This window comes from Oryctolagus cuniculus, chromosome 7, assembly GCF_964237555.1.
Source record: "Oryctolagus cuniculus chromosome 7, mOryCun1.1, whole genome shotgun sequence".
Taxonomy (NCBI): domain Eukaryota; kingdom Metazoa; phylum Chordata; class Mammalia; order Lagomorpha; family Leporidae; genus Oryctolagus; species Oryctolagus cuniculus.
In genome coordinates, this window is record NC_091438.1 from 144266496 (window position 1) to 144284035 (window position 17540).

The 17540-nt window shown below is 47.7% G+C and overlaps 1 protein-coding gene and 1 pseudogene across 1 annotated transcript in view; both read right to left on the minus strand.

Moving 5' to 3' along the window:
* The window catches only part of WDTC1 (WD and tetratricopeptide repeats 1), a 45328-nt gene that overhangs the window by 15584 nt on the left and 12204 nt on the right, over window positions 1-17540 (minus strand). Inside the window, exons 3-5 of the mRNA XM_070079022.1 lie at window positions 2930-2976; window positions 2213-2324; window positions 204-391 (exon numbers count right to left, since the gene is read on the minus strand). Of these exons, the coding sequence (XP_069935123.1) occupies window positions 204-391; window positions 2213-2324; window positions 2930-2976 (347 nt within the window). The remainder of the gene's footprint in view (window positions 1-203; window positions 392-2212; window positions 2325-2929; window positions 2977-17540) is intronic.
* LOC127493491 (small ribosomal subunit protein uS8-like) lies at window positions 5591-17255 on the minus strand (annotated as a pseudogene).

Genomic DNA, 17540 nt, shown 5'->3' on the forward strand with positions numbered 1-17540 from the left:
AGGTAAAGAGGGAGGGAGGTGAACAAATATTCCCAGCCACGTTTGTACACAGACAGCTGCTCTGGGCAGACAATGGGCCCGGACCTGTGCTGAAGGGAAGGAGTCAGGCCTGCGACAGGAAGCTCAATGGGCAGATGGGGTGGGGGCCCACCATGCAGTGGGAGCAGGGGAGGCACGGCCCCCTCGACACCCTGGCCCCTTACCGGATGAGCCCATCCTCAGCAGCACTCCAGAATGTGTTGGGCCACATGGGCGCTGTGGCGATGCGTTTCACACGGTTTGTGTGGTCTCCGAACATATGGATGGTCTCCTTTACGGTCAGGTCGTGGACGTGAACTTTGGAGTCAGCTGCCCCCGTGATCAAGATGCGGTCCCCAGCATGAGGGAGGAACTGGCCAGGACAGATTGGAGAAAGGATTTAGGGGGTGGGGATAGAGCTGGTCAAAGGAGACCAGGCTGGCTAAAAGCACGCACTTCCCTCTCCACATCAGGTAAGAACATGAGCCCATCCAACAAAACCCACCAACCAAACCTGGGACTTTGGGCAGCAGCCAAAAGGTTAAAGACACACCCCTCTACTTTACCAGCATGGTCCTGACCTATCCCAAGTAGGACTCCCAAGGGAAGCTTTTTCCTTTGATTTCATCCCAAGTGAGAACTGAGTGGATGATAACCATAGCTGTCACCATTTACCAGGCATCTGAACGCACTAATCACCTGGAGAGCTACTTTATCTCATTGATCCTTAAAACAACCCTATTTTGAAGACAGTGGAAGATGGCCCAAGTACTCGGGCCCCTGCCATTCATGTGGGAGAACTAGATGGCCAGTGGATAGCCCTGGCCCAATCTTTGCCACTGTGGGCATTTGGGGGGTAGGCCAGTGAGTGTGAGCACTGTCTGTGTTTCTTAAGTCTCAAATAAAAATTAAAGAAAAATGAGACATGCAGAAATGTTCACAGCAACATTCTTTGAGATAGAAAATAGCAGAAACTGCTCAAATGTAGGGCGCTGGGGATGGACTGAGCAGCAAGGGGATACATGTCTGTGCAGCTGCGATGGAGTGGGCAGCCCCCACTGAGGAAGTCAAGGACAACACTCCAGTCGTCACCTGGCAAGAGCACAATAGCCACAAACAGCCTTACATAGCAAAAACAAAGTGCACAGTTTGTCACCTAACTTTGAGGAAGAAAAATGTTTGGGAGTGATGTTAGTCAAGTTCTTCTCATCTCAAGTCCAAAAGACTGAAATATCTTTTCTTTTTTTTAGTTGGAACGCTCCTCCCAACTCACAGTAAAGCGGGGTGCTGGGGGTGGGGCACTGTTCTGTAGTTAAACGACTGAAACCCCACCTGACTTCAAGTGGTCCTGCAAGAGCAACGATTCACTCCATCCAGGAACACTTCTCTAATGGCTCCTTAGCATGGGGCACAGACGCAATACACAGAATCTATCTATTTTAGGAAGTCCTTAAACCTGTCTGGAGACAGCATGTATTCCATGCCAGAAGAAATGAACAGGAGAGCCCTTGCAAGGGGGCCTATGGGTGCTGCCACACGAGCCACACACTACAGTTGCCACCAGGGGGAGCGCATGGGCTGTCTGTAGTGTTTTGACTGTGTGAAGAGAGAACCCTCTTCCACTGTTTCACAACAGAAGAGGGGTGTGAGTGCCTTGCTCAAGGTCCTAACAGCAAGGAATGCCAACAGCACGGACAAATTCTGACCTCTGAACAACATTCTGAGCTCTGTGATGCTAGACTGAGGGCTCCCGCGTCCCCTTCCCCAGGACAGAGGCAGACTCATACTGGTCCTAACACTTTTAAGGGGCAGAAAGCAATCTGTGTTGGTCATTTCCTCTAGTTTAAATGTGGCTAAGAAAGTGTCACTGAGTAGACCATTGCAGGGCTAGGCCATTTACGTCCTGAGAAGCATTTTCCAGTTGCTCTAAGCAGCAGGCAATTCTTTCCTCCTCAGACCCATGTTTGTTTGGTCACCACTGACATAAACGTAAACTCCTCTATAGTTGGCCTCTTGGTTCTATGACAGGAAGACAAGCATGGAAAAAAGAGATAGGATTTTGGGCCTCACCACCAGCAGCTCAAGACCACAGGGGAGTCTATGAGCCCAGGGGTGCGTATATAGGACACGGCCATAGTCACAGCTCAGTCACCTCTCTCACTCACTCTCAAGGTGAGTGCGGTTTCCCACTCACCTTGACAGAGAAGATATTTGCAGTGTGTCCTGTGTGCATGGAGAGCAGCTTCTTGTGGTGCAGCGGGTCCCACACAATTGTGTGCTGGTCATCAGAACCGGAGGCCAACAAGCTGTAAACAGAGTAAGGGGTCTTATCTCACATCAGGTTCCCCATCCTGTGTTCCCAGACTATTTTGTCTTGAGAATGTTGCATGATTTTTTGAACAGATTAGCTTATTTAAAAACCAGGGCTTGGATGATCCTTCAGCTTACTATTACCTAGGATTAACGGCCTAACTGTGTGCCAGAAAGGACAGACCAACCTTAAGAGCAGAGTGCAGGGGGTATAGCAGGTTAAGACATAGCCTGCAGTGCCGGCATCCCATAGGATGCCAGTTCAAGTCCTGGCCGCTCCACTTCCAATTTAGCTCTCTGCTAATGCACCTGGGAAAGCAGCAGAAGACGGCCCAAGTGCTTGGGCCCCTGCATCCACATGGGAGGCCAGGAAGAAGCTCCTGGCTTCAGCCTGGCATAGCCCCGGCCATTGTGGCCATTTGGGGAGTGAACCAGTGGATGGAAGATCTCTCTATATATATCACCTTCTCTCTCTCTCTGTAATGCTTCCTTTCAAACAAATAAATAAAACTAAAAAAAAAAAAAAGAAAAAAAAAAAAAGACCTGTGGAAAGAAAGGACCCATTCTCCAGCACCCTCTAGGCCTCCCAGTGAATACTCACTCTCCTTTCTCATTCCACTCCAGACAGTTGACACACCCTGAGTGACCCTAGGGGAGCAAATGAAGGGAGACAAGAGAGTTGGTTAGAGGTTGTCATGGGAAACTCAACACCAGGAATTAGAACTGAGTAAGTAAATTGGCTTTTCTCTTCAGTGTTTTCCAAGGGCATGTGAGTGGTTACAACTAACTTAAACTGGCATCTTACAACCTGCAAAGTACTTTCATAGTCAAAATATCACCTGATACAAAGTGTATGGAAGGTGCCAGCATTGGCACAGTGGGTGAGCTGGCATATAAGTGCCAGTTGGAGTCCCAGCTGCTCTGTTTCTGATCCAGCTCCCTGCTAATGTGCCTAGGAAAGCAGTGGAAGATGGCTGAGGGCTTGAGCCCTTGCCACCACATGCGAGACCTGGATGGAATTCCAGGCTCATGGCCTTGGCCTGGCTCAGTCCTGGTTATTGTGGTCATTTGGGAAGTGAACCGACAGATGGCAGATCTCTCTTTGTGAGTGTGTTTCTCTGCTCGTAACTCTGCCTCTTAGATAAATAAATATATTTTTTAAAAGTGCAAGGAAAATGTGCATTTATTTTAATTTCATTTATCATGAAGCTTTTAAAATATCCTTATGTCAAAGCCAGCATCACACATGAACACCAGCATCCCACGTGGACACCGGGTTGAGTGCCGGCTGTTCTGCTTCTGATCATGTTTCCTGCTAGTGTGCCTGAGAAAGCAGCAGATGATGGCCCAGTTACTTGAGTCCCTGCCACCTGCGTGGGAGACCTAGATGGAGTTTCAGGCTCCTGCCCAGCCCCGGGAATTGGGGCATTTGGGGAATAAATCACTTAATGGAAGATCTCTGTCTTTAAGTCACTTTCTGTTACTCTGCTTTTCAAACAAAGTAAATCTTAAAAAGAAAAACAAAAACTCTTCTATGTCAACAATCCCTTCAAGGGACATCCCTTTAGCCACAGAAAATTTGCTCAAGCGAGTAGCAGACCCACAGGCAGCCAGTCACCTGAGAGGATCCTCCCTCATCTATTCAGCATGTGTGTTTAGAGCCCTGCTGCACGCCAGGCACTGCTCAGATACGAGGGTTACAACAGCTTGCAAATAAAGTCCCCAGGCCTTGGGGCTCACTTTAAGTTGGTGGAGATTGAGAAACATGGAGAAACTGAGGCACTTCACAGCAGCTGGTGAAGTGAAAGCAATAGAGGTAAGTCATGGCACACCTAGAGCTGTGAGGACGCACACTTACACGGTAGAAGGAGAGACTAAGTCACTAGGCATTCCTACATACTGTTCTTTCCACCTCCCTCCGTCCTAATTATGTCCCCACCACAAATCAGACCATGTATTTCAGGAAACATAATCCCATTATCCTTGCCTCAGTGATAGGTTCAGGAACTTGGGCCTAAATGGAACAGGATGTGGCTCTCACTTGGCCACAGGGACAGGACCATAAACAAGCAGGGGCAATTGCTGGGAGCTTCTGAAAGTTCTCATTCTAGTCTCAGTCTATGGAAGAGATGCCCATCTTCCTCTGGATGCTGGGTCTAGACATGGCATACACTTTGAAACCATGAAGGCTGCCAGCAGGAAGGTGAAACCAACACACAAGGAGAGCGGGCCAGGGAATCATGGGATAACGGAGTCTGACCAATCCTGACACTACCCACTCCTGCACTTCTAGTTAAGTGAGCCAATCCATTCAATATTATTTATGACAATTTGAGATGGGCTTTAGTTGTGCCCCAAAGCAACCTGAGGTCTCAATTTACAGGGACTTCCTTCAAGACTGCTAATCAGGGAGGAAGGGGTATCCTCCTATAGGCTCCGCTGTCGCCCTGCTCTAAGGCTCGGTGTCAGCGTGGCTGCTTTTTTCCACCAGACCGAGCCCTGAACAAGCAGGCTCTGTGGATTATGTTTGCTGCATCTGCAAGGCCAGGTATAGGGCCTGACTGGTCTGTTGCCTAAATAAGCAAAAGAGTTCAGTGGGAAGAATTGAGAAATCTGAACAAACCTAATCTCCCAACCGCCAAGTAATAAAAGACCTTTCGTCTACCTTTTCCCCTCTTACCCCTTGCCCGGCAGAGATTCTCATCTGGGTTCTCAGCATAAATACATACGGACATGCATTTCAAGTCCACTGGGCCACTTGCTGACTGAGGCCTCTCACCTCCCATGACCCTTGGTTGAAACCACACATAGGCTTCTAGGCATTCTTTGTGAGTCAGACTCACTTCTGTCTTTAGGCCTCTCATTTTCCCACAGGAGACTGGTGCCTGCAGGGGGTGTCACAGCATCAACCTGGACTCTCACCGAGAGAGACAATGACTCTCACTCTCTGAGGCTTGCAAAAGTCTAGGCACAGTGCTAAGATCAGCACTTGCAGCCATCAACGGCCTCCTACAGATGTTCATGTCCTAATCCTCTGAAACCTGGGAATACATTATTTTAGGTGGCTGAGGGGCCTTTGCAGATATGATTAAGGTTAAGGACCTCGAGAGCATGAGATTATCCTTGATTATCCTTAATTGGAAAACCTTTCTGGCTGCAGAGAATTAAAGAGGTGAGGTTGTGAAAGGGACTGAAGCCAAGAAATGCTGTGGGCTTTGGAAGCTGGGAATAGCAAGGAAAGGGTTCCACTCTACAGCCTCTGGAAAGAACATGGTTCTGCCAACAACCTGAGTGCAGCCTGGTGAGACCTGTGTCAAACCTCCAGTCTACAGAACACTAAGATAATAATTTTGTGCTGTTTGAAGCCAGTTTGTGGTCATTTGTTATACACTTAGATGTCCATTATCTCATCTGAGAAAGAGGTATCATTACTCACTTCAAACAAGAAAAACAACACTCAGAGAGGTTAGGTAACTTGCCTAAGGTGGCACAGTTAACAGTGACAGGATGCAAAGTCTGAACTCCACAGCTCACTCTCAAGTGATATCTGAGAAATGCACTTTAGCTTTCAGAATAACTGTACTCGTCCTCAAAAGTGCAGAAGACACGGGTCACAGTGGACAAATCCGATACTTACCATTCATATTTGCCTGGTAAAAAATAGCTGAAACACAAGTTAATTGGAGAAAGTAAAGAAAGAAGGTCTGGACCTCTACAAAGACAAAATGACTATTATAGAAATATTAATATGAGGCTTACTAACAAGTTAGAATGCACATTTGATAACATACTTGACAATGAACACAGTGTTTAAGAGGAGTTATTTTTGGGTTCGACCATTAAGTCTGGATTGGCTATAGGTACACTCTGAAATCTTGTGGAAGCATTAAATGGAAGAGAACATGCTGGTGACATCAAAGGTAAACAGTGGGTAAATAAAGAAAGGGGGACCAAGTGGAGAGAACTGTTAGAGATGAAAATGTTTCTACTTAGGGTGAGCTTAGCACCCGGGGAGGGGAGGAAACGGGAAGTGTTGCAGGGAAAGAGCCCGCAATAAAAGGTCCAAAGCTCACCTGTGTTCCAAATTATAAGCAACTCTCAGTTCCTACTTAGCCTTATTAAAAATACTGAGTATAATCACTATTTATTATAAGTCTCTAGTCTTTGCTAGGTAGCACAGTACAGAGGAGGAGGAGGCAGGAAGAAGTAATATTACTGACACTGCTTAGAATTGTAGGCGCATAATCATAATAAAAGCCAATGGACTTTCAGTTGGCTTTATTGCTGCTTTTAAATTTTTTTTAATTCGGGCCGGCGCCGCGGCTCACTAGGCTAATCCTCCACCTAGCGGCGCCGGCACACCGGGTTCTAGTCCCGGTTGGGGCGCCGGATTCTGTCCCAGTTGCCCCTCTTCCAGGACAGCTCTTTGCTGTGGCCAGGGAGTGCAGTGGAGGATGGCCCAGGTGCTTGGGCCCTGCACCCCAGGGGAGACCAGGAAAAGCACCTGGCTCCTGGCTCCTGCCATCGGATCAGCGCGGTGCGCCGGCCGCAGCGCGCCGGCCGTGGCGGCCATTGGAGGGTGAACCAACGGCAAAGGAAGACCTTTCTCTCTGTCTCTCTCTCTCTCACTGTCCACTCTGCCTGTCAAAAAAAATATATATTTTTTTTAATTTAAGATTTTATTTATTTTGAAAGACAGAGCTGCAGAGAGAAAGGGAAAGGGAAGGGGGAGAGAGAGACAGAGACAGAATCTTTCATTAGCTGGTTCACTCCCCAGATGGTCTCAATGACCAGCACTAGGCTAAGCCGAAATTAGATTAATCCAGTCTTCCGCATGGGTGGCAAGGGCACAAACACTTGTGCCATCCTCCACTGCCTTTCCCAGATCATTAGCAGGGAGTTGGATTGGAAGTGGAACAGCCAGGATATGAACTGGCACCCAAATGGGATGCTGGTGTTACAGGCAGCAGCTTTACCCACTACGCTACAATACCAGCCCCCTGCTTTTAAATATCCTGGACACTATGCACCCCCTCACAACCTGTACTACTGCCCCCACCTTGGTAGAACACTGCTAGCTACAGTACTAGATCTTTATATACATGATCCCATTATTACTCCCTTTTTAAGGTGAGCCCAAATCTTAGCAATATTAAATAACCTCTCCAAGGGCACACAAATTGCAAATGTGAGAACCCAGGTGACAGCCAGTCAATATGAGTCCAGAGAATGTATGTGGCTGTGCTGTACTACCTCAAATACCATGCTTACTTCTGCCTATCTTAAAGAGATTTCAGGGGGTTGGCACTGTGGTGCAGCGGGTTAAGCTGCCATTTGCAGTGCCAGCATCCATATGGGTGCTAGTTCAAGTCCCAGCTGCTCTGTTTCCAATCCAGCTCCCTGCTAATGCACATGGGAAAGCAATGGAAGATGGTCTAAGCGCTTGGGCCCCTTCACCCACATGGGAGACCTGGAAGAAGCTCCTGGCTCCTGGCTTTGCCTGGCACAGCCTAGGCTATCGTAGCCATTTGGAGAGTGAACCAGCAGACAGAAGATTTCTCTCTCTGTCTCTCCTCTTTCTCTTTCTGTAACTTTGCTTCTCAAATAAAAAAATTTTTTTAAATTTATTTGAGAGGCAGAGTTACAGAGGAAGGTCTTCCATCCACTGGTTCACTTCCCAAATGGCCACAACAGCCAGAGCTTCGCCAATCCAAAGCCAGGAGCCAGGAGCTAGGAGCTTCTTCTGGGTCTGCCACGTGGGTGCAGGGGCCCAAGCACTTGGGCCATCTTCTACTGCTTTCCCAGGCTGTTAGCAGGGAGCTGGATTAGAAGAGGAGCACCTGGGACTTGAACCAGTGCCCATATGGGATGGCAGTGCTGCAGGGAGAAACTTAACCTACTACAGGCACAGTGCTGACCTCAGTAAGTACATCTTTAAAAAAATTAAAAAAAAAAAAGATTTTTTGGGGTGGGCATTTGGTGAAGCAGTCAAAACAGCACTTAGGACACCTGCATCCCAGATTGGAGTGCATGGGTTTGCATCTTGGCGCCACTTCTGATTCAAGCTTCCTACTAATGCATATCCTAGGGGTGGGGGGCAGCAGGTGACAGCCCAAGTATCTGGGTTCCTGTCACCCATGTAGGAGACTTGGATGAAGTTCTGGGCTCCTAATTTCATCCTGGCTTATCCTTGCCTTTGTAGGCATTTGAGGAGTGAATCAGAGATGAAAGATCTCTCCCTAGTCTCTCTGCCTTTAAGAAAAAATCAAATTTAATAATATTTTTAAAAGATTGCATTGCTGGGGCCGGTGCCGTGGCTCACTAGGCTAATCCTCCGCCTTGCGGCGCCGGCACACCAGGTTCTAGTCCCGGTCGGGGCGCCAGATTCTGTCCCGGTTGCCCCTCTTCCAGGCCAGCTCTCTGCTGTGGCCCGGGAGTACAGTGGAGGATGGCCCAAGTCCTTGGGCCCTGCACCCCATGGGAGACCAGGAGAAGCACCTGGCTCCTGCCATCGGATCAGCGCGGTGCGCCAGCCGTAGCGCACCCGCCGTGGTGGCCATTGGAGGGTGAACCAACGGCAAAAGGAAGACCTTTCTCTGTCTCTCTCTCTCTCACTGTCCACTCTGCCTGTCAAAAAAATAAAAAATAATAATAATAAAAAAAGATTGCATTGCTGGGGCCAGTGCTGTGGTGTAGCAGACACCTGCAGTGCCGGCATCCCATGTGGGCACTGGTTTGAGTCCCGGCTGCTCCACTTCCTGTCCAGCTCCCTGCTAATGTGCCTGGGAGGGCAGCAGAGGATGGCCCAAGTCTTTGGGCCCCTGCATCCACGTGGGAGACCTGGAGGAAGCTCCTAGCTCCTGGCATCAGATTGGTGTAGGTCCACCTGTTGCAGGCATATGGGGAGTGAACCAGTGGATGGAAGATCTCGTTCTCTCTCTCTCTCTCTCTCTCTGCCTCTCCTTCTCTGTCTTTCAAATAAATAAATAAATCTTTAAAAAGAATTCATTGCTGGGGGTGACAGTGTGGCATAGTGGGTAAAGCCATTGTTTGTGGCACTGGCATCCCACCTGTGCATCAGTTCGAGTCCCAGTTGCTCCACTTCTGATCCAGCTCCCTGCTAATATTCCCGGGAAAGCAGCAGCACATGGTCCAAGTGTTTGGGCCCCTGCACCCACATGGGAGACCTAGAAGAAGCTTCTGGCTCTTGAATAGTTCAGCTATGGCCATTGAGGCTGTTTGGAGAGTGAACCAGCGGATGGAAGATCTCTCTCTCTCTCTCTCTCTCTGTATGTGTCTCTGTCTCTGTGTCTCTCCCTCTCTGTAACTCTGACTTTCAAATAAATAAATAAATCTTTATTTTAAAAAAAAGATTCCATTGCTACTATCACATTAGAGATCTGCTGTTTGGCAATTTCCTATAAAGTTAAGGCTGTATCTACCCTCTGACCCAGCAATTCCATCCTAGATATTTTTACTTGCCAGAAATAAACATATTTATATGCATAAAGACTGGTATAAGAGCATTCAAAACTATTTTATTTTTAAAATCTTGTGGCTGGACAGGAGACTGTGGTATATCTACTCACTGGAAAAGACTCAGCAAAAAAATAAAGTAATTATAGATATGCACAACAATATGGATAATATACAAAAACACAGGTGAAACTCAAAAAACATTAGTCAAGCAAAAGACAGACACAAAAGAATATATACCATTCCATTCACATGACATACAAGGAGCAGACAAAATAAATCTGTGAGGACAGAAGCCAGCAAGTGGTTGCTTTAAAGGAGCAGGGATAACTGGAGCAGGGTACAATGAGAACATTCTAAGGTGGAAATATTTGCTACTGGTTGTGAGTGCTAGTTTTACAATTGTCAAAACTCATCTCAATCAATAGTTAAGACCAGGAACTGATTTTATGTGAATCGTACATCAATGACCAAAGACAGAAAACGAGTCTCCACAGCAGCAACGGCAGCAGCCAGCGCACACCAGCCCACCTCACCGTGCCCTGCACCAGCACGGCGCGCCACGCGTGCGTTACACTGCGCTGTCACGGGCAGCATGACTGTTCCCACTTTTCAGAAGAAAAAGTTAATGCATAGCCAGACTGTTAGCCCGTGTTTGGCAGATACCAGAGCTTGACTTTTACCCGTGATGCCTCACTACCTTTTCATTATTTGGAGCAAGTCTCTCTTAGGTCTTAAAGCCTGCTCTGTGCCAGCACTTTGAGTTCAGGAAGACACGGAGTCAGACACATTCGTCTTTCTGCAGCTGGTGGAAGTTGTTTTCTCCTGCTCTTCATACTCGTTAACATTAGCTTCCTCCATGTTAGTATGTTCTCCTCATAGGTATCACTTAATTACTACAGAGTATTTCTCCAAAGGTGAAATTATATTTATTCACCTCTCCCTTAGCGCTGTACACTGAAGATAGTTCTGAGTTTGGTGAACTGATGTGCTTTAAATATCCAGTGGGAGAAGAACATTTACAGGTGACCAAGAGGCCCAGACCACACACACCATGGTTTTTGCATTTGGTTCGGAATAGAGAAAATATGTATTGTAATCCATACTGCTCAGGGAGCTCAGTGTAGAACAGTGTTTTTTTGTGTGTGTGTGTTTTTTTTTTTAATTTTTTTTAATTTTTAAATTTTTTTGACAGGCAGAGTGGACAGTGAGAGAGAGACAGAGAGAAAGGTCTTCCTTTGCCGTTGGTTCACCCTCCAATGGCTGCCGCGGCTGGCACGCTGCGGCCGGCGCACTGCGCTGATCCAATGGCAGGAGCCAGGTACTTATCCTGGTCTCCCATGGGGTGCAGGGCCCAAGCACTTGGGCCATCCTCCACTGCACTCCCTGGCCACAGCAGAGAGCTGGCCTGGAAGAGGGGCAACTGGGACAGAATCCAGCACCCCGACCGGGACTAGAACCCGGTGTGCCGGCGCCGCAAGGCGGAGGATTAGCCTAGTGAGCCGCGGCGCCGGCTAGAACAGTGTTTTAAAGTGGGAAACCTTATTAATCAATACAATTTAGAGGGCAACAATGTATCGAAAAGTGGGGTCTAGAGGATCAAAATAATAAAAGTCATTCTTGGGGCCAGCACTGTAGTGTAGCAGGTAAAACCGTGGCCTGCAGTGCCAGCATCCCATATGGGCGTTGGTTCAAGTCCTACCTGCTCCACTTCTAATCCAGCTCTCTGCTATGGCCTGGGAAAGCACTAGAAAATGGCCCAAGTCCTGGGGCCCCTGCACCTGCATGGGAGACCCGGAAGAGGCTCCTGGCTTCAGATGGGCTCAGCTCCAGCTGTTGTGGCCATTTGGGGAGTAGACCAGCAGATAGAAGACCTCTCTCTCTCTGCCTCTCTTCTCTGTGTGTAAATCTGACTTTCAAATAAATAAATAAATAAATCTTAAAAAAAAAAAAGTCATTCTTGCCAGGGAAAAAGTTGGAACCCATTACACTAAAGTATAGAAAAAGAAGAAGCATAGTAACTAGGAAGCCTGCAAATCAGTGTTTACCCTGGGACAATGCAAAGGACTAGAGATCTTTTTGTGCAAATTGTTATTTCATAAGAGGAAGCTGAGAATCTGAGGCTGGTGAGTGAAAGGCAGAATTGTAACATGAAAGAGCTGTCAGGGTTCAGCTCTGACTAGACCCTTTCTAGCTGCATGGACAGTCAGTCACTTAAGGTTCCCAGTGGGTGAGGGCTTGGTGCATTGGTTAAGGCTTCACTTGGGAAGCCTGCATCCCATATTGGAGTGCCTGGTTCAAGTCCCAGTTCAGCTCCTGACTCTAATTTCCTGTTAACGCATACTCAATGAGGCAGCAAGAGATGGCTCAAGTACTTGGGTCCCTGCCACCTAATGGAGAGACTTCAATTTTTTATTTCTGGGCTTCTGGCTTTGGTCTGGCCCAACCCTAGCTTTTGTGTGCATGTGGGGAGTAAACCAGTGTGTAGAAAATCTCTTTATGCCTTTCAAAAAAAATTAAGTTCCCAAAGCCACAGATTTTATTATGTAAACGGAGATGATAATATATCAACTTGACAAGATCTCTGTGAAGATTAAATGAGGTATGCAAGGTGCCTAGCATACTTTGGCAAATGCTGGATTATGCCCTTAGAGCTAGTCCTCAGAAACCCTCTCCTACCAACTTATGTGTGTCCCTTCCAGGTCCCACTATCAATGACCCTTTCACAATAGCTAGGATACTCACACAAGGTGCACACCTTGAACAACCAGACTCCTTTCTACTTATCTATTTTCAAAAAGGATATTTCTTTATTTTATTTTATTTTTATTTTTGACAGGCAGAGTGGACAGTGAGAGAGAGAGAGAGACAGAAAGGTCTTCCTTTAGCGTTGGTTCACCCTCTGATGACTGCTGCGGCCAGTGTGCTGCGGCCAGCGCACCGTGCTGATCCGAAGCTGGGAGCCAGGTGCTTCTCCTGGTCTCCCATGCAGGTGCAGGGCCCAAGTACTCGGGCCATCCTCCACTGCACTCCTGGGCCACAGCAGAGAGCTGGCCTGGAAGAAGGGAAACCGAGACAGAATCTGGCGCCCTGATTGGGACTAGAACCCAGTGTGCCAGTGCCGCAAGGCGGAGGATTAGCTTATTGAGCCGTGGCGCTGGCCCAAAAAGGATATTTCTATAATTATTAAGTTGCTACCTCGAGCAACACTAAACAGATAACTCATTTAAGTATACAGTACTGGGAGAAGAGGGAATAGAACATAGGATAAACATAGAAAGGTCCGTGTTTCCAGCAATATGAGACAAAGCTCTACCATAATAGAGGAAGGAGAGAGATACCAAACAAACCCAGAAGACAGAGATTTCAGGGTTTAAGAGTAAGCTTAAAGGATCTTTTTTTTTTTTTTTTAAAGACTTATTTATTTGAAAGTCAGAGTTATACAGAGAAGGGGAGGCAGAGAGAGAGAGGTCCTCCATCCACTGGTTCACTCCCCAGATGGCTGCAACAGCCAGAGCTGCACCAATCTGAAGCCAAGAGCTAGGAGCTTCCTCTGGGTCTCCCACGTGGGTGCAGGGGCCCAAGGAGTTGGGCCATCTTCCACTGCTTTCCCAGGCCATAGCAGAGAGCTGGACTGGAAGTGCAGCAGCCGGGTCTCCAACTGTGGCCATATAGGATGCTGGCATTGCTGGCAGAAGCTTAACCTGCTACACCACAACGCTGGCCTCTCATGCTCTTTTTTTAAAAGAAGTTAGTAACACTTGGCCCTCTGCTTCCTGTCCTTTCTAGTTGCCATTTTTTTGTGGAAGCTCCACTGAACAGCTCATGACATGCTCTTTGACTTGACCCTGCTAATGTGCCTAGGAAGGCAGTGGAAGATGGCCCAAGTACTTGGGCTTCTGCATCCACTTGGGAGACCCAGAAGAAGCTCCAGGCTCCTGGCTTCAGCCAGATCCAGCCCTGGCCATTGTGGCCACGTGGGGAGTTAACCAGCAGATGGAAGATCTCTCTGCGTCTCCTTCTCGCTCTGTAACTCTACCTTTTAAATAAATGAAAAATAAATCTTTAAAAACAAAAACAAAGGCCGGCGCCATGGCTCACTTGGCTAATCTTCTGCCTGTGGTGCCGCCACCCCGGGTTCTAGTCCCAGTTGGGGTGCTGGGTACTAGTCCCGGTTGCTCCTCTTCTAGTCCAGCTCTCTGCTGTGGCCCGGGAGGGCAGCGGAGGATGACCCGCATGGGAGACTGGGAGGAAGTACCTGGCTCCTGGCTTTGGATCGGCACAGCGCCGGCCGTGGTGGCCATTAGGGGAGTGAACCAACAGAAGGAAGACTTTTCTCTCTGTCTCTCACTGTCTATAACTCTGTCTCTCTCACTGATTAACTCTGCCTTGTCTAAATAAATAAATAAATAAATTTAAAAACAAAAAAAACCAGTGTGAATGAGTCTAGGCAATCAAGATGCAGGTTAAATGCCAGAAAACAATCTGAGCACCCACTAAATTCCAGGTGCTAATATTTCAGATATTTCACTTAAGCTTCACATTACACATATTTATCAGCATGTTTTAAGGTTACACAAGTATGATATTATAACAACAGAATAAGTCCTAAAGGCAAAGGAAATTGTTTAAAGCTCTTCATTCACATTTTATTAACTTAATGATATGATAGTTATCCTAAAGGCAGAATGAATTATCCAGATACTTCCATAAAATCTTTGTTCCTTCTTTAAAATAGCTCAATGTTTCTCAACTTTTAGTGTGTCTAAGAATTACTATTTAGAGGAGTAATGGTTATAGGAATTTAGCTTACTGTGAGTTAGGCTCTGTCCTAATTACCCTTGAAAAATCTATGAAATTGTCCATAAAGTACAATAAATGGGGACAGGCATTTGGTATATCACTTAAGATGTTGCTTAGGACACCTACATTTCTACCAGAGTGCTTGAGTTAGATTCCTGACTCAGCTTCTAGATCCAGCTTCCTGCTAATGTGCATTCTGGAGACAGCAGGGGATGGTTCAAGTAGTTGTGTCCCTTTCACCTACATGGTAGATTTGGGTTGAGTTTCACACTCCTGGCTTTGGCCTGGCCTAGCCTTAGCTGTTGTGGGCATTTGGGGAGTGAGTGGATAGAAGATCCCTGCCTCCCTCCTCTTTCATTCATTTATCTGAATGGCAGAATGTCAGAGAGTGAGAGATCTTCATCCCCTTGTTCACTCTACAAATGGTTATAACAGCTAGGTCTAGGCCAGGCCAAAGTCAGGAGCTGGAAACTCCACCTTGGTCTCTCACATGGGTAGCAGGGGTCCAAGCACTTGAACCATTATCTGCTGCCTTCCCACGTGCATTAGTAGGGAGCTGGATCAGCAGTAGAGCATCTGAGACTCACTGGCACTCCAATATGGAATGCTGATGTTGCAAGCAGCAGCTTAACTTGCTGTGCCAAAATGCTGGACCCATGGAAGATTCCTTTCTTTTATTTTTCTTCCTTGCCTTTCTAATAAATAAAATATATTTCGCCTTCTATATGTTTTCTGAGTTTTTATCTGTTGTCTATGCCTCCAGGCTGTCATTACTTAATCTTTTCTTAAGATATTTATTTATTTACTTGATATGTATAGTTATAGACAGAGAGAGAGAGGGAGAGACAGACAGGTCCTCCATCCACTGGTTCACTCCCCAGATGGCTGCAATGGCTGGATCTGGGCAGATCTGAACCCTGGAACCTGCTTTCTCCGGGTCACATGAGTGGCAGAGGCCCAAGCACCTGGGCCATCTCCCACTGCCTTCTCAGGCCATAGCAGAGAGCTGGATTGGAAGAGGGGCAGGCAGGACTAGAACTAGTGCCAATCTGGGATGCTGGCACTGCAGGAGGAGGCTCAGTCCGCTACACCACAGCATAGGCCCCTACTTAATCTTTATTTTTTTTTTAAGATTGTTTATTTTATTTGAAAGGCAGAGTTGCAGAGTCACACAGAGAGAAAGAGAGGTCTTCCATCTACTGGTTCACTCCCCAAGTAGCCGCAACGGCCAGAGCTGGACCGACCAGAAGCCAGGAGCTTCTTCCAGGTCTCCCATGCAAGTGCAGGGGCCCAAGCACTTGGGCCATCTTCTACTGCTTTCCCAGGCCGTAGCAGAGAGATGGATCGGAAGTGGAGCAGCCAGGACTTGAACCAGTGCCCATATGGGATGCAAGCACTGCAGGCGGTGCCTTTACCTGCTACACCACAGCACCAGCCCCCTACTTACTCTTTTTAACTGTTATTTAAGCACTTGCTATATGCTAGGCATTCTTTTTTGGTTTGTCCATTGAGCTTTTATTTGGACGCGCATGTTACATCCCTAGAAAAAGAATCTCAGGTTTTTCTCTCCTGTCTGTTTTCATCCTGCTTCTTCATGGGCCATGATGCCAGCTGAGGTTGTCAGTACAATGAAACCAAACTGGTGGGAAGGAAGTAGATTATTCTGCCATTTTTCTAGATCTTTCAACTGCACGTCAAATCTGGGGCTGATCACTCCATACTTGTTTAACCTGCCAGTGAGGTTCACAACAATCTTCCCAGCTCTATGATCACCAATGACTTCAAATTTGCCAATGTAACCATGCTTCATCATCACAATTCATTATCACAATTCGAAACCTGATGATGATTTTGGAGCATGGTCTTATAAGAACCTGGTGTTTGCCTCTTTTCTCGGCACTGTTGATGCTCTTGAGAGCATCAGCCAGGACGTTCATGCGCACCATTGTGGCAGCATGGTAAGAAGGTGGAAAGAGCGCTAGGCATTCTTATACATGCAAAGGATACTGTGGTGGGGCTGACGCTGTGGTGTAGTGGGTAAAGCCACCATCTGCAGTGCTGGCATTACATATGGGCACTGGTTCGAATCTTGGCTGCTCCACCTCCAAACAAGTTCTCTGCTATGGCCTGGAAAAGCAGTAGAAGATGGCCAAAGTGCTTGGGCCCCTGCACTTGCGTGGGAGACTCCGAAGAAGCTCCTGGCTTTGGATCGGTATAGCTCCAGCTGTTGTGGCCAATGGGGAGTGACTCAGCAGATGGAAGACCTCTCTTTCTCTGCCTCTGCTTCTCTGTAACTCTGCCTTTCAAACAAATAAATAAATCTTAAAAAAAAAAAAAAAAAGTGGGCTGGCACCACGGCTCACTAGGCTAATCCTCCGCCTTGCGGCGCCGGCATACCGGGTTCTAGTCCCTGTCAGGGCGCCGGATTCTGTTCCGGTTGCCCCTCTTCCAGGCCAGCTCTCTGCTGTGGCCCGGGAGTACAGTGGAGGATGGCCCAAGTCCTTGGGCCCTGCACCCCATGGGAGACCAGGATAAGTACCTGGCTCCTGCCATCGGATCAGCACGGTGCGCCGGCCACAGCGCGCCAGCCGCGGAGGCCATTGGAGGGTGAACCAACGGCAAAGGAAGACCTTTCTCTCTGTCTCTTTCTCTCACTGTCCACTCTGCCTGTCAAAAAAAAAAAAAAAAAAAAAAAGAGAGAGAGAGAGAGAATACTGTGGTAAAGAAGACAGAGAAGGCTGGCGCTGCGGCTCAATAGGCTAATCCTCCGCCTGCGGCGCCGGCACCCCGGGTTCTAGTCCCAGTCGGGGTGCCAGATTCTGTCCCAGTTGCTCCTCTTCCTGTCCAACTCTCTGCTGTGGCCCGGGAGTGCAGTGGAGGATGGCCCAAGTGCTTGGGCCTGCACCTGCATGGGAGACCAGGAGAAGCACCTG